Source organism: Lycorma delicatula, chromosome 1 (assembly GCF_047948215.1).
Source record: "Lycorma delicatula isolate Av1 chromosome 1, ASM4794821v1, whole genome shotgun sequence".
Classification (NCBI taxonomy): Eukaryota; Metazoa; Arthropoda; class Insecta; order Hemiptera; family Fulgoridae; genus Lycorma; species Lycorma delicatula.
In genome coordinates, this window is record NC_134455.1 from 45,837,639 (window position 1) to 45,859,042 (window position 21,404).

Below are 21,404 nucleotides of genomic sequence, written 5' to 3' on the forward strand. Positions count from 1 at the left end.
ATACAAAAACTGATGCTAACAAGAATTCTGGTAAAAGTAAAATTTTTTCTCATAGTTGCCTTAGTAGATGGATCTAAAATATCACATATCTTATAATTAAGCCAGAATGTAAGTTTAGAAAATTGCAAACTTTTTGAAATTTACCAACTTCACATTTATTAAGGCTATTTCCTAGTTTCAATTATATAGTCATAAAAGAACAGTTGTAGAAAGTTTAGACCATATCTAAGAGCTAATATTTAAAACCTAAAAATCATGAATAATAGATGTGATAGATCAAACTGAATATAACTATTAAACAAAATTATAAAATAGTTTACTGTAACAACTAAGATTAATTAAGCAAAAACAAAAATTTTAAGAACTTAAAATACAATATATATATAATATATATATATATTTTGTAAACATTTGACAAAAAAAATACTGGCTAGTAGATTTATTTACCTTTAGGTGCTTCAACTGCTGTGTAGGTAGAACCAGCAGGGACTTGGTATCCCTGAGTGAATAATTTGAAATGATGAATAAGAGCTTCCATTGATGTCTGTAAGAAAAAGAACATCTCTGCAATTATATGTAAAAAGAGAGAACAATATCTAATTGAAGCTGTATTATATGCAATATTATGTATAGCTATACAAACTCTCATAAATTTAAGTAAGAAAATGACTGACTTATTTATTATAGTAATAAAAAAATTATAATCCAAGTTTAGCATGGAGCAATAAGTATGACTAACGTGTCATTTAGGTTGAAAACTATGCTTTTAATTGATAATCATAAAAGGACAGATAGGAATGGTTTATTTTATGAGTTTATTTAAATTTATATTCTGTGTTAAATAAATTGATGACATAAAAAATATGATTATTCATCCTAGATTTTTTCACATGGACAACCTGAAAGTTCATCCTTCTTATATTTAAACACATCCTGGTTAGTTATATAATTTTAAAGAACTTAAGTCAAGCAACTAGATAACAAGTAAGGTTACATACTTGCACTGACCAAGTAATAACAAATATTAACTCACTTAATTCATGTAGTATTTTTGACTATGCAGCTCAGCCAGTCTGTTTTAGCAGTAATATGTTAAAATTGGACAATAAAATTCTAAGACTAGATTATTTAAAATTTCTATTTTTAAAAAGAGCTTCTTTTTTCAATGAAACTTGGTTGTCTGTTTTGTTGAAATTAAATGGGATATATGTCTACAATATTTTTCAGAGCACTTAAATATAACTTATCTTTTTGTGAACAGAATATATAACTACTTTGCACAATCAAGTAAAGTTAGGTAACCAGCTGATGAGTAAAGCTGAAATAAGATATAAGTGTATAGGTTTATAGAGAATTTAAAGATTTTTAATAGCGAAGGAATATGTTACCAAAAATAAGAACACTGTTAAAAGGTTAAAGCTCCGACTTATGATTAACAATTAGCTAAATCAAGTAATATTAATGAAACATACTGGAGCATTGTTGTTTATGTAAAATCAAGTAATTCAAAAATTACTAAAAATACACCAACAATAAACATATAAATATAGCAAGATTAATAGGCTCTCACCACTTTATGCAGTAAGCCTTTTGAATAGATTTATCACTGTTATGAAATGCACATAAATTACATTACATTTATGTATGGACTCATTCATATTATATATCAGCTGTTTTGAAGATCATAAGTGGTTTTTATTAATTATTACCAGCACACTAAATTAAATAAAAATAATAGTTTTTGTTTGTTTTTTTCGTGCAACAGAACAGCTATACAAAACCTTAGTATGTTACACAATTATACAAAATCATATACAACAATCACAATATCATAATAGTTATAAGTCAACAACTCACATATTAATATTAATATGATATATTAATATAATAATAATAACAATTATAAATTCAAATGCAACAATTAGTTTTAATTATGGTAGTTATGATGGAGTGATAATAAAAACACAGATGAAAATATACAAAATCAAGACCTATTAATACAATACATTTCAAACATAACAATAATTTATAAGTAGTAATCTATTAAAAATAACAAGAATTTCAAAATCATAAAAGTGAATATTACTACCAGGGTTATAATTTCAAAGAAAGTCAAAGAACAGGCTTAAGAAATTTTTAACTATATTTTCATGTTTCGCCTCTACTATTACTCCTAAGAATAATAATCCATTGCTATGTAACCCTCTCAAATTTTTAATGAAGGTCTTATCTTCCCAAAAGCTTAGCTTATCCTGGAACTTCACTGCAATGCTGGTACACTGCTCAATCGGAGACACTATAGAACCAACTAGTGTCACAAATTGTCTAAGACCTCACTGACCTGGCCTGGATATGCAAGACAACTTGGTAATGCGTCGGAAGTTTATTGTGTAGAACTTTATAAAAGAAAACCATATCAAAGTATGTTCTTCTATCAGACAATCTGGAAAGGTCTAATTGTCTCAACATATCTTCTTTACCAGAGTCAACAAAACATCTCTAAACTTAAAACGCATCCAGTTCAAGAATCTATTCTGAACACCCTTAACCAGATCAGAGGTAAAAACTCGTGTATTATTCCACACTACGATTGAGTACTTCGACTCCTCAGCAAAGATTTGTATAGCAGGTTACAAGTGGAAATATTGTTAAACCATCCACAAATCCAAATCCAAAGGACAAGACCACAGTCCCGGCGTGCTTTATTGACAATCTGAGTAACATAATCGTGATAATACAGTTTTGTGTCAAATAAAAACCCGAGATCCTCAACCAATGTTTCAGCGACAACAATGTGTGTACCAATTCTATAGCTGAAAACGGAGTTTGACATTTTATGAGATAAAGTCAAATGTTTGGTCTTCCGAAAATTTAAAGGCATACAATTGCGGTAGCCCATTCAACAACTCTGTTAATATTTAATTGTAGCAACAGGTGATCCATACTATTCCTGATCGGACAATATATTTTGATGTCATCTGGAAACATCTGAAAATTGCATGTCAAAAGATCCCTGATATCATTTATAAAAATAGTAATAAAAAGAAAGGGACCCAAAAGAGCCCTGGGGCACTCCAGATGTAGCCAAGAAAGATTCCTCAGACATCTGTCCACCAAAACGCACCGAAAAACACCTGTTATGAAGATAAGAGGACAGCCAATCATTAAGATGATTGCTGAAACCGAAGTTCTTGGTCTTTGATAACAACAAGTGATGGGGCATCTTGTCAAAAGCTTTGGTAAAATCAAAATATATCACATCTACTTGAACCTAACGTTCAATTACATTAACTGAATCCTGGAAAAAGGCGGTCACAAATTAGAAGCCGATGAGCGATCTTTAATAAATCCATGCTGAAATGACAATAACATCGGGAGAACATGGTTATATAAATATGTCCAAATAGAATACTCTCAAAGATTTGAAAAAGGTACCAAGGACAGAAATAGGTCTGAAATTATCTAGAGAAGGGACACCAGGATTAGCTACAGGAGTAATAACCGCATGCTTCTATAGGGAAGGATAAGAAGATGACAAGCTCCAACTAAACGGGGAAGCCAGGATAGGAGAAACAATCTCATTTAAACCTTTGATAACAAACGCGGGAATCTGCTCCAAGCTGAACGTCAATCTAGCGTTAAGATTGTTTATAGCACTTGATATATCAGAAGATGAAACCATCGGAATGTCAAGAATCTGATAGTTGTTGATACAGGCGTTACTAGATGTAGTTTGCGTAGGAAAATCTTTGTATACTGATTGAAAATATTCACCAAAATGCAGGCAAATCAACCAAGGATCAGAGATAGTCCGTCCATCAACAATAGGGGCTGGAGTCCTCACGGAGTTAGACTTCTGTCGAGAAATTTATTTCCAAAGACTCCTCGGATTAGAAAGGTCAGATTCACATTTCCAAGCCCAAACCACACTGGCATCCGCTATTGCCTACTTAACATCTCTACACAGCCGAGAAAATAAGAAATAATCATCTGACAGACCAGACGATTTAAACCTGCAATGAGCTGCCTTCTTTCTCTTGAGGAGATTAACAATGTTTCTATTGAACCAAGGTGGAAATTTGGTTGACTTAGAACGAAAGGCAGGAACAGTTTATCAATCGCTGCAGTAATTATTTTCTGTAAACCCAAAACCAATTCTCCCAGATCATTGGTGGTTAAGAGAACATTACACCAATCAGCAAACCTCACATCATATAATACACGATAGTCACCACGATCATAGTGAAAAACCAGGCTCGTTTCCACTAATCAACGATTGCGACTTCAAGGAACCCAATTTCAAATGAAGGATGGAACTTATCAGGGTAAACAAGAGAGCCTCAGCATAGGGGTTAGTCTCTGCGTAATAATATCATCATCAACAGCAACAATAAAAAAAAATAATACAGGGTTTCCCCAAAAGTTTTAAAGTGATTTTCCCTGACTTTCACTGAATATTTTCAGAATTTTCCCTGACTCTAAAATAACCATGATATATGAAGTTTGCAACTAGTTTTTTTTGGCAGCCAAAGTGGCAACACTGTAAAGTTACTAGTAAATATACTGTTATATGAACAGCTGATTTGTATTAAGTATTAATATTTTTAGCCTATTGTTGCTACATCAAATGTGAACAAAATTTTTGTGAAACGAGTTTTGGTATTGTGCAATCATGTTTTGTGTTAAACTCATTGAGAATGCTACTGAAACTTTTTAAAAATTGAAAAGGGTGTAATGGGAGATGATGCTCTGTCACTAGCCCAAGTTTAATTGAATTTGAACCGTACCACAGTCCATCAAATTCTGACAAATGAAATGGACATGAAAAAATTTTGTGCAAAATTGGTCCCACAAAACCTCACTGTTGAACAGAAAAACAACAGGGTGGAGTGTGCCGCGATTTTCTAAAAAATGTTATTTCTAGTGATGAATCTTGGATATTTGAGAACAACACAAAAACAAAACACCAGAGCAAGGAATGACACACTTCAAACTCACCATATCCCAAAAAAGCAAAAATGAGCAAAATGGCAATTTGTTTCTTCAATAGTAATGGCATTGTTCATAAGGAGTTTTTGTCTACAGGAAAGACTGTAAAACTGTTTACTGAGAAATTCTTTAAAGGCTGCGTAAAAGAGTTGCCCGCATGATACCAGCCATCAAAGACAACTGGATACTGCATCATGACAATGCACCTTGTCACACTGCACTCTCAATTAATGAGTTTTCACATTTAATGAGAACACTTCTGTAGTTCCTTAACCACCTTATTTACCTGGCTAGAGTCCCTGCAAAGTTGTCTTGTTCCCAACTTTAAAAAAACACCTTTAAAAAGGATACCATTTTGGAACAGTAGAAAACATAAAAATATAATGTAATGACCATCTGAAGGATATTCTGGTTTCTGAGCTCCAGTACTGCTATGAAAAGTGGGAAAACTGTTTGAAGTGTTGCGTGGCTTCACAAAGGAACTATTTCGAAGGCGATACGAGTCCACGTATAATTGGATTGTAAATAAAATCCTAACAATATTTTCCAAACAATGTTCAAAATAGTTCATAATTATGATTTTTCAACTTGCAAATTCAAAAACTGGTGATATTTTCCAATATTATCAATAAAAAATCTCAATGAAATATTATATTAATTAACTTTTAAGCTAAAAGTGTGCCACAAAAACTAAATGAGCAATAGGCTAAGGAAATAACATTGTTTACATTACCTTCATTTCAGCTCTAGATGGATAGGATATTTTATTATCATCTGTTTTAACTTCACCTGCTGGCATGTGATTGATACACTGTTCAATAATTCTCAATGACTGACGCATTTCTTGAACTCTGCATAAGTATCTAAATCCAATAAAGGAATTAATTAAAAAATAATAATACACAATTATTTAAAAAATTTAAAACAACTGAAAATACAACACAGTAGAGTTAAAAATAAACTAATTCTATTAGTTTATTTAACACAGAAATGGCAAGTATAATACAGAAATAAGTTAATTCTCTTCTTTATTAGAGCTGAAATGAGAGCACAAAAAACAATGGACTTTCATATTTTATACTAAAGTTGTGCAACAACAAAATGATACATATTTTATCCCATTTAATAATAATTTGGGAAACTACTTACTCCTACACACTTAAGTTATTATTCAGCTTAGGTGCTTCACACTAGTTCATTACAATCTTTGTACTCTACATTAAAACTGATAACCTCTTTTCCTCTTTTGGAGGAAAAGGAAATAGTCACATAAGCTTGGATCAGGTAAGGTCAATCTGGTTTGGCTCAGAATTTGTGCTCTTTAATAAGTTTTTGTTTGGTTTTTTGGTTATGTGTGGTCTAGTGTGTTGAGAAGTCTGTTAGTGTATATTTAATACAACCATTACCGTAGAACTTATTTATTCCGTTTTTTTCTTATTAGTGACTAGTGTGTGTGATAATATGGGTAAAGTTGTTTTCAACTTTGTCCATTTGTTGTACGAAAACTAACCTCAAAGTTTTTGAGGTTGTTTTAAGTGGAAACACTTTCCCCAGATTTTCCTGTGGCAGCCATTTTTGGTCCACCATCTTTTTGAACTGAAATTAGCTTCCTATAATTGAGGTTAATTTTAAGGCGGGAACTTCTTCCTGTGTTGAGAGCCATGTTGTGTTTATTCCAACACACTTTTGCTTATCCCAACTAAGTTTGCATAAAAATGCGCGTTTGGTCATCCCAAACAACTGTGCGTATTTCGATATATTTTTGCATTAGGGTAGATTTGGGAATATATTAAGTCATGGATGATTCCAATTCTGTTAAGGTGAGTCCGAAGTCGTCTTTGGACGACTTCATTGGAGGTGACCCCAATGAGTTGACTTCTTGATGTGTTACTGGAAACAGGGTGGCAAATCAGGACTTTCGTTGTTGAGGCGAGTGGGATTTCAGACTTAGGTAACAGTTCAGTCCGACTCCGTAGAGAACTGGCAGGCAATTAAACAGCCTGATAGGGTATCTGTATTTGATGGGCTTGTCAGTAGGATTGTGGAAATTGCAAAGATGATCCACAGACATGTGGACAGGAACACCAAACGGGAATTAAAGCAGACCAGAACTGGGTAGGCTTGTTGCAGAGCTTAGCAGTTTAAAAGGCAACAAGTTGGGGGACAGTGATCATGTTATCAAGCTGCGTCAGTCTATGTCTGTGGCAGTTCGACCGAAATGAAGGCTGGTGTAGAGGACTTGGAGCTTTCTCAAAGAGGGGGTTTCTGATGATGAGGTTACCTGGCTACTTATAAGGAGATGGTCCTCACAGTTGTATAAGAAGCCAACTGAGATGAAGAGTTGGCTTTCTCTGTGAATGAAAGACACCTTTCTCACATATGATTTGGCCAATGATATGGGCTATTCCAGGAAGGCAAAGGAGAGATCCCATGCCTTGTGAAACTACTTAAGGATGGAAGAATTAAGGCAGGGCATCTCATTAGGAAGGTTAACGATGCGTCAATTCTAATGGGGGACGACCTTGATCTTGGGAGCTTGTCTTCCTACATAGTGGTAGTAAATACAGCAGAAAGTGAGGAGAGGTCTATTCTAGCTGAGAGGCAGGCAGGTGGTGATAAAGTTGGATCACCACCAACAATCAAGTGATCGTTGATGATGATCGCTTGGAGTACAGCTGGTACAGAGAGAGTTGGGAAGCTCTCAGACAATCATGTAGTTGTTCAGAACTTTCTTCTTAATGCTGAGTTCATACTTTCAGTACAGAGTCCTGTTGAACATTAGGAGGTGTGGGATAAAATTCTTAAGATTTTCAAGACATAGTCCAATTGTAACTGGTGCAGATGTAAATGCAAAATCACTAATGTAACATAATGATTTTACTGATGAGAGTGGTAAAATAGTCAAAGAATTTATTGCCAGTAATTTAGAAATTTTCAGTGTTTCTGGTGAGCTGCCCACTTACACTGGGAGGTGGATGGTAGAAGGTTGTTCGGTGGTACAAACATTGATGTCACTGTTGGGCAGGCACATTCCTGGGAAAGTCTATGGCTAGAAGGTAGTGAACAATTGTTCTACCAGTCATCGGCTGATTAATTCGTGTTTCAAGAGATGCCTGCAGGTGTCTACTAAAATATGGCACCATTTCTGCATTAATAGATAAATTATAATGATATTTAAATAGATAAAACATAATGACAGGGTATGAAATAAAAATAATTAAAATAGCAGACAATAAGGCAATGAATGTCTGTACAAAAGAAGGAATAACTAAACAATATAAATGCTTAGGTACAATATACGGAGAATATTGCAAAACTGAAAACAAAAGAATAGTAATGGATAAAGAAGCATTTTACAAAAATTAATAGTTATAGATTCTGTAAATTAAAATGGAGTTACAGATGAAGAAATGTCTTGTAAAATGTAAGGAATGTAGTTTTGTATGGATGTGAAGCAAGAAATTAAGAAAAAGAGAAACAGAAAGCTAGATCCATTTGAAATAATTGAAGGAAATTTTAGAATGTTATATGGACAGATTAAGTGAAAAATGAGGAAATAATGTATAGAGTTAAGAATAGAAGCTTGATAAGAACAATTCAAGAATAAGAAGGCTAACTGAATTCACTTCTGCCAAATTATGCGAAGAGAAGGATAGATTAAAACAATGCTAGAAAAATCAGTAGAAGGCGTAAAAAGAATAAAAAACATATACAATAAAATAAAAGATGATCTAAAAGAGAAACTGGGAAGCATCAGGATCTTAAATGCTTAATTGGGGAAGAGAAGAGAATGGAGAAGCAAACGGTGCAAGGGTGCTTGAAGCCATATGCTTTCAAGCATATGGTTATCATCAGATACATACATGATGATAATTTTTATACACTCATACTATGAGTATATTATTTTACATTACTACTGAAAGAACAATTTAATAATAATGCATGTGCACTTAGTACCTTCTAAAATTACTGGACTGCAATTATCATAATGCAAAATACTAACTTGAAATAGTGAAATTATCTTAATTTATTGTAATATAAATTAAGATAAAATATGTTATTCAAATAAGAATTTTTTTAACATTTCTACAGCATTAAAAATATATCATAATAAACCTGTAATTTTGAGCTGAAAATGGTATTCACCTCATTCCAGTACCGTAAGTTGTTGATTTCAAAGACAACTTCATGAATAAGAAGAAATTCATAAGATTCATCCAGAATTAAAAAAAAACTTATTTAAATATGAAAAGAATCCCATTCTTTGAGTGATTTCAAATGAAATGACTCAAAGAAAAGTATGTCTAAAGGAAGATCAAGTAACTACTAACATGCTTTTGAATTGGATTCAGTAAGGAAATGTAATGAACAAAGAGAATAACATAATAAAATGTACAGCAAGGAACAATAATAACCTTCTAATTAAATTCTGATACTGATCTAGACCTCCATTTTTCCAACAAAGGCAACAGGAAATTTAGATGTAAAATTGATAGTACCCCGTATTTTGTTAAAATAAATATAAAAAAATTAAAATAAACACATTTTGTATAACAGTTTAGTTCATATTATAGTTTTTAAATGATTGCATAAATCAGCAAATCTTAGCAATTATAAAAAGTGCTCTCAGATCACATCCTGTACCAACACAATACTACTTCAAGACACAAATTGTTTTTGATTATAAATAGAAATATATTCCATCTGTAATTACAGGTAGAGTATTATATTTGTACCATGAAAACAAACAAAAAAATTCAATGTCAAGAAATGTTGAAAAATAGCTATTGTTAACACTTCACCACTGGATTAAAAATATTAAATGTGAGAAATGACAGTTTCAGGAAAAAAATTACACAAGCAGAAATTTATTAAAAGAAATAATACCAAAAATGATTTATAAGCCAAAAATGGGCATTTTTTCTAATGAAAATCAAAAAATGAATTTGTTCTATGAAGGCAATCTAGGAAATTGAAACTATCAATAATCAATCTAGTACAACTGCATCAAACATCAGTGTTCTAACATATCATAGCTGCAAAGAAACTAACTATAACTGAAAACTATGGTGCTAATTTCAATGCAGAAAAAATATCTAATTTTTCACTTACAAATACATGTTACTCTGTCAAAAAGTAAAAATAAGTAACAAAAATAAATTATAGAAGAAAAAATGGTTAATTTCAGTTTACGTTAGAGAGGGTAGCATCACATCCCTGACTTTTTTTTAATGTTGTTTGATTAAAATATAAAAATGTAAACAACAGAACAATGAAAAAATGTCAAAAATTAAGAAAATTGATATCAACATTAATGGAATAAATGTAGTAGATGTATATGTGGGCGTGCAAAAGAGGAGGGAGAGCTAAGTAGGTAAAATTATCAGAAAAATCTTAAGTTTACAATGCATCAAAGGAACATGGCATTTATATGTAATTTAAAAAGTAAGATGAATAAGAAGGAGTAATGGTATGGTATAATGTAAGGTAGTATCAAAAAATTCTCAAACAATAAAGTAAGAATCTGTATATCGATAAAAGAAATCTGAAAGTGATTTAGAAGCATGAAAATTAAAGTGCTGAGGAAAACAACTGAAAAAAAAAAAAAAAAAAACAGAGGGACAGAATATTATCAGTTATAAAACAGCAACTAAGAATCATGAAATAAATATTAATATAATTACAAGATGAATAACTGAAATGACATTGGCAAGTTAAAAGAATGGACTAAATTTAATTGAGTAGTTCCTTTGACAACTATTTTTTAGAGAACAAAAAATTTAAGTGAAAATATGTAAGATGAAACTGAGAACACCTTAGATGTCAATCTCAAAAGGGATCACAAATTAAGATAGTTATCAAAAAAAGACATTATCCTGATACTTCTTGCTTCTATACAGTTTTTAATGATAAAAAAAAAAAATATACAATTTTAGAAACTCACAATGGTTTTATTAATTTTGCAATTATGTTTTTCATTCTTAACTTCTTATTTGATGTTTATTGCTGATTATTTACTAGAGTTAGAAAAAAAGTGTCTTTCGGTTTTGGTCAAAGGTATGTTAATTTGAATTTTATGTGATCACTTAGTACAGTGCTGTTCTCCATTATTTCATAAAGAATGAATAAATAAGATGTAAGCTGATATACTACTCAGTATGTGATTAAGTTATGAACCTTAAATTTACATGCCAGAACATCAAAAGTTAAAATATTATTAATCAATTATTACCTATCATAACAATCTCCTTTGACACCAATTGGAACATCGAAATCCACAAGATCATAAGCATCATAAGGTTGAACTTTACGAAGATCCCACTTAATACCAGAACCTCGCAACATTACTCCGCTGTAAATCAGATAAACTTAATAAAATAAATAAATATTTTCAGTGAATATAATTTAGTTTATGAGTAATATTAATTAAAGAAATAATAACACATTACACACTGTTTAATATATCATGCCTTACTGTTAATTTTCACACAAAAAAGCATGTAAGATCCATTCTCTCTATTATAAAAAAGGACTAGTAATTAAGATTTTAGGACTACTAAATCCTTTAACTTCAAATGTACTATTAATTTACATTTCCAGTTCAAATAAAATGACTTCATATTTAATTTACTGAATTTCACATTTAGTTACAGTTTGTTGCGTGTAAAACTTGCTCAGAGCTATTTTTGCAAGCAACATTACTGTTTCTTGAAAAGTATATGGTGAAATGACAATGGAAACATTTATAAATGGTGAATGTGTTTCAGTGAATGACATGTTAATGCAATGAATCACTTTTTCTGACATCCAGTCTTTTTAATAATTTGTTTTACAGATTTTAATTTTTCTTGTTTCTATAAAAATAAGTTTTTCAGCCTTCACCAGTAAAATAAATTATTTCTTTCTTTGTTGCAGCATTTTTACACAGCTATAACTTTTGAATTCATGCATTATTTTGCAAAAACCAAGTTTACTTTTTCTTACAAAAAGGGAGTTTTCCCCTGATGTGACAAGAATTTGAAATGTTTGGATATTTTCCTTTTAATTTTTTTTGTAATGTATGTAATTTACTGATATTTAAAATTTAATTTACAATCACTATTTCCAAAGTATATTTCAAAAGAAAAGTTTTGAAGTAAATAAAGAAAAGTTTTTTTGGTGTGCTTTCTGAGAAAAAATGTTTTCTAATTTTCTTTCAAACTTTAAAGTTTGGTAAATACTGGATTGATATTAACCATTCAAGACTAATTCCTTTTAAATTATTTTGTATAGTAATCTGATATTTTTCTTTGATCTGAATTGTGGACTTTTACCCTTTTAAATATTTTTTAGCCTGATTATAGCATACTGTAAATGATAACGAATATTGAACCACACTAAACTTTATTTAGTATAGATTATTAGATCTGTTGGTGGCACTGACTAATTCAGTCTTTGACTTGAATAAATATTTAAAATTTAATATTATATTATCATTATTTTCTATCACTGTCACACCTAAAGTTGTAAAATCATTCTATACTAGAAAATTTTTATTCTCTTTTATAATTTGAACAGCTAGTTGTTTTAAACATGTTTTTTTATTTCTACACTTTTGCAAATTCTCAGTTCCCAAGAACTTCACCAGGTTAGTGTTAATCTATAAAGAACCATCAGTCTGTAAAGCATCAATTTGTCAGCTAACATCACCACTTTATTTAAGGTGTGAACTTAAAATTATTTTTTTTTTATAAAGATTTTTCCAGTACATTATGTGTGGTGGATAATTCATTACTGTTTTATTTTAATAACAAATTGTAAATAAGAGGAAATTCATGTCTAATAACTGCAATATAATAGTTATATAAGTGTTTATGTATGAATAAGGTAGGCAAAATTGAAGACCTACAGAAGAAAGAGAGGCAAATATTAGGGCCAATTGAAGGAAATAAATGAAGAATTAGAAAAAATGAAGTGCTTTATAAATTTAAAGAGACATTCAGATATTGTAAGGAAAACAAGACTGATGTTTTTTGTACAAATTTTCAGAAAAAAAAGACTGCTAAAAGAATTTTTAATTCTGTCTATAATCAAAAAACTAAAAACGCCTGTTTTTAGGTGAGAGAACTAAATATCATGAAAGAATCTGAAATAGAAATAAATTTAGAATATAATATAATTTTATAAATATAAATATAATTTTAGAAAACAAGGATTTCCAGGAAAAAAGAATGAAAAAAAATATTGGGAAGAGCGGAAGTCAAAAGAGAAAAATGATTAAGAAATTTATGTGGACCAAGGTGGCAAATTCAAGAAGAAAAGGAAACTGTCAAAATCATTATATGAAATTTTCATATTTTATATCTCTGCTAGGATTATTATAATTGATTTGAGTGTTATTTTCTGCCCTTCCTAGCAAGGTCACTCGTTTAATATTCATAGTATGTGCATTTCAGAGTACCTACATTCTTAAAACTCTTAGCACTAAATCTTTCTAAGTTGGGATTGTTGAAAAATAGCAATGTTAAGCTCCTCCCACTCCACATCCCTACTGATCATCAGGCTTCTTCTGTTGTCCTTCCCCCTCTTAATGGTTCTACAATTTCTTGGAACTAATTCTTGTGATTCTATATTTTAACAACTTTAGATTTGTAAACATTACATTGGATTGAATGTTTATTTGTTCATTAATTACGTATTGCCTTTTTAACAATAGGTTGAATATATAGGTTAAATGTCATTTTTCTGCATAGTGTACTATTTTCATAAGATTTTACCATTTTAATGGAATACATCCTTTTTCTATCAAATGTGTTGCATATTTTGAATCTTTTTTCTTGTATTTATATGACTTTATATGCTCATTAAATCTTGTTTAAAATTTTTGCCCCTTTCATGAAATATATATTACATTACATTCACATTTTATTTGGTATACTCCATCTTTGTTGCAATTGTCTTTTTCTTATATATCATTTATAAATTTATTCCTGATGGTATTATTTGTGGTAAATCAGTATGTTAAAAAGTCCTTTGGTTTTTATATTTCTTTTCCCATGAACAAAAATTTTACTTTTTGTTTTTATTCTTTTGCTTTTGGTCTATTGTCATTCCTTTTTTGCTTTTTATCTTTTGAGTTTTTTTTATTATTCTGTTTCATAATCATTTTTGCTGCTATTTGAAAAGATAATATCTAGATCTATTTTGTATTCTACTTAACTTATTGGTAAACTGATTACTCCGTTGAATATATTAACAGTACTAGTATAATGGATTTCTTCCTACTAAGAAGAGAGAATGAGAAAATAGTAATGGAAAGAAGAATCCAGAAGGAACTAAAAGGGATTTTTTCTCAGACTATCAAGTCCAATTGACAATCTGTTCTTTGTAAAACAGAAAATGGCAACTCCTAAAGCTGTTTTACCAGAAGGGTTAAGAATTTATGGGGAAACATAAATGCGTGTGGATGATTTACGCTTCAACAGTTAAGTAATGAGGTGGGTACTGGTCTGTAGACCAGGAGATATAAAAACTGCCAGGAACCAGCAGTACATCATGAGCATTCCATTGTGGGCAGAGGGTGAGTGCAGAAAGTTGTTTGGGGGGTACTGGTAAACAATTGTGAAAGTGTTAAGGTAGTTATATTTTAGACAGTAAAAGCATATTTGCAGAAATTGAGATGTATGAACTTTAGACTTTTCTAGTGTTATCTTGTTAATGCAATTTAGGTATTAATATTGGCAGTCATTATAACTGTTTTGTTTATGTTAAGTGGACTGTAAATAAAACGAATACTGATTTTAATTAACAATCATATATTAACATGTTCATCATTTAATTTGATTTGTATTACATTGTTGAAAAAAACATAATTTAATGTATGTATATGTCTACTGTATGATGTAATGTCTAACAATATGAGTCTTCAAATGATAGATCAAGACTAGACTAGATGAGTCAAGAGTGACTGACTGATGAGATGTAACTGATGGAGCAAAGTGAATTGCCATGAACTGTGTGTGGTATGAAGCCGAGTGAACCGCCAGGAGCTGTGTGAATTGTCAGGAGCCAAGTGAATTGTACAAAGCTGTGTCTCAACATACTGTCCACCATAATTTAACACATCTTATGATAATATAATAAGATTGAATCCAACAAGCCTGGCAACTAGGCCGTATTGTATGGTTGCATGTTACGCAATAATTATTAATGAATAAAAACACATGTTTAATAAAATACAAACAAATTATGTTGAAAAGAAGGAAAACTAATATTTAACATCACATGGTGCCAGACAGAAGTGCTACCTGAACATACAGATGTCTGTCCACCAGAAATCTGTATAATTTCTCAAAGTTCAAAAACAGAAAACAGAATATAAAAAAATAAACAGAATAATTAATAAATTAAACAATAATAAAAAATGTCTCAATCACTGGTGGGTAATGGACATAGCTTGGTCACAGATTTTTTACAAGTTCCTGTTTGTGTTCGAATAGTAGCAACTCAAACGAGGTTGTCTGACCCATGCTGTTTCCACTGCAGTGGTGGCGTGTTATTTTCTTTTAATAAAGCTAGAGTTCCAGGTTGAAGTGACGGATGCTCAGCTCTCCATTTGGAACATTGTTGAAGCTGAGATAGGTAATCGGAAGACCATTGGTGCCAGATGGTCTAAATATTTTGCTGAACTAACTGTCATCTGTTAAGCCTGTTTAAAGTTACAGGAATACCAATGAAGAAGTGCTCTGGAGTTAAAGGTTGGGATCAGAGGAATTTGAAGATAATGTACTAAGGGGATGAGAATTATGACAAACTTCTATTTGGCTCAATGTAGTAAAGAGTTCCTCAAAGGTTAAGCTAAATTTCCTAAATGTCTTAAATGATATTTCATTGACTTTATCATGGCTTTCCATAAGCCTCCACGAAATATGGTGAATTTGGTGGAATAAAGTACCATTGAATCCCCTTTTTGGAGGAAGTTTGCTTTTCTTCTTACATTCTCATTATTTAAAGATTTATACATTGAGTGAAGTGAATTATTGGCTTTGATGAAATTCATCCATTATCACTGTAGGGGTTAGAACACAGACCTCTTCTTGAGAGGTATCTTTTTAATGCAGCTATAAATGCATCGGTTGATAAATCGCTGACTAATTCTAAATGTATAGCTTTGGTAGACAGGCAAACAAATAATGCAACATAACATTTTATCCTAATGTTTGAGCGCTGCCCACCTTGACATATTAATAATGGTCCTGCGTCTATTCAGCAATTACTAAATGGCTTGTTAAGTAATTTCAGTGTGACATTTTGGTAGCTGTCCCATTAATTGCTGTGATTGCTTAGCCTTGAATTGAAAACGTCAGACATTTGTGTAGAATTGATCTGATTATGCTATTACCATTGATTATCCAATATTTCTCACAAAGTTGAGAATGGAGTAATTGAGGTTCTGCATGTAAGAGTCAAAGATTTTCATTTTTTATTATTAGCTTAATTAAATTAGATTTAGGTAGAAGAATGATAGGATGTTTATTGTCAAAATTCAAATTGGATAATTGCAATCTTCCTACCACTCTTAGACAATAGTTTCCATCTATGAATCGATGGATCAAATATAATTTGCTTACTTTAGACATAGACGGAATGTGTAATTCTTTAATTTCAGTTTGAAAATGAACATTTTGAGTCTGAATAATACATCACATTAAAATAAGTTTTTTCTCTTTAACAGATAAAACATGCTTATAATTAATTTTATTTCGCTAGTTTTTAATTTTTAATAAATCTCATACAACACAATGCATTTATCATTTTTGTCAATGAGAAAAATAAATCAAATACTATCTGTCAAGCTAGTATTTATAATTAGTGATGTTGGTACATTATGAAGTTAATTTAAACAATCCGATGATTCAAAATTAATTTCTTGAGCAGTTTTCTTATTTCAATTTTCTGTTTGCTGGCCTAACCAAAACGAACCTTTCCACCATTAATGATTATTTTGAAATTCGATTGCACTCATTCCTCAAGAAAGTATATCAGAAGGTGTTTGTTTAGGATAAACATGTCTCCACATTTATAAATTTCAATAAGTTCTTGAATCTCTGACACTCTGTTGGCTACAAAGGATTTCCATTTTGCTGGTGAGACTGCTATACAAGAAAGTACAACTGTCCATAAATAATTACTATTTATATTTAAACAAAGTGCAAGAGCAATGTTTTTGAATCATTTTGATAAAAGTGCAACGTATAATTCTAATCTTGGTATGGAAATCTGTTTTACTGGTGACACTTGATTTTGAGCAAAGAAGACTGACTGTGAGAATTCCCTGATCATCAACAGAATGTAGGTATTCACAAGCACCACAGCCATTCTTTTAGGCATTAACGAATCTGTGTAATTGTAAATCAACTATTTTTCCTATTCCTTTGATTAATCTTTGAACAAGAATTTGCTTTGTAAATGGTAGCTTTTCATAGAGATCAGACCAAACATGAAGGAGATTTCCAGAAAGAATATCATTCCACTCCAGTTTCTGAAGCCATAATTTTTGCATAAATATCTTGTATAGCATAAAAGATTTAACAGGCCTAATGAAACGAATTTGGATGATATGATTAAAACTATTCTTTTAGTGAATGGACCATTGTGATTTTTATCATTTATTTGAAAACAAAACATATCCTTCTGATAATCCCAGATTAAACCTGAAGTATTAATATTGTGATTAGAGAAATTAAATGTGTGATTGGCACTGTCCAATTCAGCCACAAAATTTAGAAGTGCAGGCTCATTTGAACATAATTTGCATAAATCACATCCAGCTTGTTTAAGGATTGAAATTATTTCACCTTGTAATTGGTATTGCTTCACTTAAATTATTGCAACCAGTTTGTAGGTCATCCATCACTCACGTAAAATTCTCTGGAGACTATTTTCAAGGTGTTTGGAAACTTTTCTGAATTTTCATTGGCTAATTGAATAATACATCTAGTTGAAAGGAATGAAGCAGATGCGTTTCTGTATGTGAAGTGATCAATTGATAGTGTTTGATTTCTTCATTGCTTAAGCTTTGCCACAAAATCTGATGCAAGTCAGTCTTTCTGGTCAACATGCACTTGCCGGTCCATCTTCACAACATCCGCAGTCATTACATAAACATGTGTTCTAAATCATAAAACAATTGATATGTTAAGTCTTGTTGGACAACAGATACTCCTCTCATCAAGGTATCATTGAGTGATATTCGATTTTCCTCCTGGGCAAATGCATCAATGACTACTTGTATTTTTGTTGTAGTACTATTTTCTTTAAACGCTGCATGATCTGGTAGATGGTATGGATTCTTCATATCATTGCTACATATCGAATAATCCTTTTGTATTGATGGTGGAATCATCCGCATAAGACCAAGTTGAAGGTATTCATTCATGAAATTGTTGTAATCAGTTCATAGGATACTGGCTTTGTTCAGTTTTCTCTACTGCCAGGAATCTATGTTGGGCTTGTTAAGAGAGTTGCCTGGAGGAACAAGATTCAGATTTCTTGGTAATTGCACAATATATCTTCCATCTTTGCCTTTCTCAAGTTTTCTAAAAACTGCTGTTCATTTAAGTTTTCTTCTTTGGTGCAAGTTTTAGTGATAATCTCTTCTAATTCCCACAACTTCAACTGATTTTGAATGTTCATTTCAGAACCGACTGATAATGTTATGCAAGGGGGTTTTTCTTCTGTATTTGCGGGTAACCTTCCCAGCAACTATCCAACCTAATTTAGTTTCTTGAATAACTGGAAAATTTTCACCTTTCTTGATTTGACCCTTTTTAATTAAAATGCAAGTATAATTCAGATCCAACTAACATGTCTACATTATCAGGTGTATTAAAATTACTCTCCGCATCACAAACTTCAGAAATTTCCATGTGTTTGTATTTATACAAACCTGTAATACACTGTAGAACAAAACATTTAATAGAAGTAGAATAATACTCAGTTTGAGTACAATAAAATATTTACACTATATACTGTTGTTGTGGAAATGTTATTTATTCCGAGGATCAGTAAATATTTTTGTTGTAGTTTTAGTCTTAAGTGTTGCACCATGTTTTCTGTAATAAAATTGGCCTGACAGTCGGCATCAAGTAACAGATGGCAGGATTGCAATCGATTGTCCGAATCTTTAACCTTAATGACAGCCATAGCAAGTAAAATCTGAGTTACACTTTGAGTTTTTAAACTACAATAATTGCTACTTTCATTTGTATTAAAATTAAGAGTGTCATTTTCAACAGTGTATGTGTTGTCAATTTCATTTCTGCCTTTTGAATTACTTTCAGTAGCGTTACAATTAGACTATATTTCAAATTTTTGCATATCATGTAAAACTGATGCAGTTTTTGTTTACAATATTTACAACAATGAGAATTATAACAATCCTTAACATTGTGATTGCTATTAAAGCATAGCTTGTGCTTTTTGACAAATGATATTCTACAGTTAGTAGGTAACTTAAGAAAATTTACTCATTTATTATACAATGGGCGAGATTGTTTGCAATATGGACATTACAAATTAGCTGTAATAGCATAAACATACACCTGATAAGAATTATTTTTATCCCACTCAGATTGATTAGAACGTTTCAAAGATGAGCATTCCAAGTATTTCTGCTGTGGTTTTTTTTGAAATACTAAGGCAGAGCTTTCTAACATTTGTCTGTTTTTCAAGAAAAAATAAATTCATTGATAGATGGAAAAGAATCAGCTGTCAAAGTTGATTCTCAAGATTGTTCAGTTGATTGATCTGAGCGTTGTGTAAATAATTGAATATAAATTCTGCATAGTTTGTATCGATTTTTAATGACTTTAAAGCACTTATATTACTAGAAATTGTGTCGATGAAATTACCCAAGCCAGTGGCAGATTCTTTGGGAATACTCTGATATCCAATATTTCACGAGCATGTTTTGATGCTATGAGACGTTTGTTTGCATATCTAGTTTCAAGTAAGCTCCATGTAAACATATAATTGTCAGCTGTAAGGGATGGATTTTTAATTAACTACTGAGCAGAATCTGTCACTGATGATGCTAAATAGAATTTTTGGACTAATGATCATTGTTATGAACAATTGTGCAGAAAAACTCACTAAAAGCTAACCATTTCTCATAAGAACCATTAAATTTTGATAAGTCAATTGAGAAAGAGTGATCTCGATTGATACTTTTTTGAAAAATATTACTGTTTTTAAGTGAATTAGACCCTTTTGAGGGTAATGACCATTCACAATTAGAATAATATTTTTTTGAATTTTCACATGAATATTATGGAATATGTCTTCCATTTCTTTCCTGTCTACTTCTTCATTTTCAGCATTACATTATAAAAATGTTTAGACCTCATCGTATTTATACCAGGTCGAGATTTAAACGATCAAATTTGACTTTGTAACAGTTCAATATCTTGATTTTTCCATACTGAACGACTACATAAACTTTTTCAATTGCATGATGGGACGCTTAAGTGTGTACCCCTTGATTTTTTTTTGTTTTATTTGGGCTTGAAGCACATCTGTTGCACATTTGCTTTCACTAACTAGCTCCTTCATCCATATCAAACATTTTGTTTAATTATAAAAATAAAACTGTTAATTATGATTAGATTTTCATAAAGGATGTGTTTCAAAGAACAATGCTAAAAGATATAACATGATTGAAGTAAATACTATCTAGATTATAGTATTAGGCTTGAATTATGAAATGATAATCTGAGAATAGGATACATGTCAATAACTGGGTAATTAAGGACAAAATATTGACAGAGATAAACAGGCTTTAACAGCAGTACAAGTATTATTGCTTTATACAGGCAGTTAGCTTACCATATTGGAATCAAAGACGTCTAGCGATGATGAAGATACATATTTTACTTATGAACTGCAGTGAGCATATAGCAAATTAATTGTTAGCATATGAATTATCACAAAGGCAGCACCAATTAATAAAACACACATTTTCACGTTTACAAATTCAGTTTTGTTCTTATGAGTACGCAGAATAGTTTACATTTGATTGCTTCTGACACCAAGATACTTAAACAATGTTATATTACACTCACAATTACAAATTTAGTTGATTTCACTATGCAATAAATTCCAAATATCCGACGTGTAGGACCAAATTATGTTTGTTTATGTTAAGTGGACTGTAAATAAAACAAATACCGATTCGAATTAACAATTGTATATTAATATGTTCATGATTTAATTTTATTTGTATTACATTGTTGAAAAATATATATGATTTACTGTATTGCAAATGTTTACTGTATGATGCGCTAATTCTGACTGAACAATATGAGTCTTCAAATGACAGATCAAGACTAGACGAGACTGACTGACTGACGAGATGAGACTGGCAGATTCTTGTGCTG

The 21,404-nt window shown here is 31.1% G+C and overlaps 1 protein-coding gene across 1 annotated transcript in view; it reads right to left on the minus strand.

The window, feature by feature from the left end:
* The window catches only part of ND-49 (NADH dehydrogenase (ubiquinone) 49 kDa subunit), a 52,015-nt gene that overhangs the window by 5,782 nt on the left and 24,829 nt on the right, over window positions 1–21,404 (minus strand). The window contains exons 6-8 of the mRNA XM_075354412.1: window positions 11,222–11,341; window positions 5,723–5,852; window positions 448–544 (exon numbers count right to left, since the gene is read on the minus strand). Coding sequence (XP_075210527.1) covers window positions 448–544; window positions 5,723–5,852; window positions 11,222–11,341 — 347 coding nt within the window. The remainder of the gene's footprint in view (window positions 1–447; window positions 545–5,722; window positions 5,853–11,221; window positions 11,342–21,404) is intronic.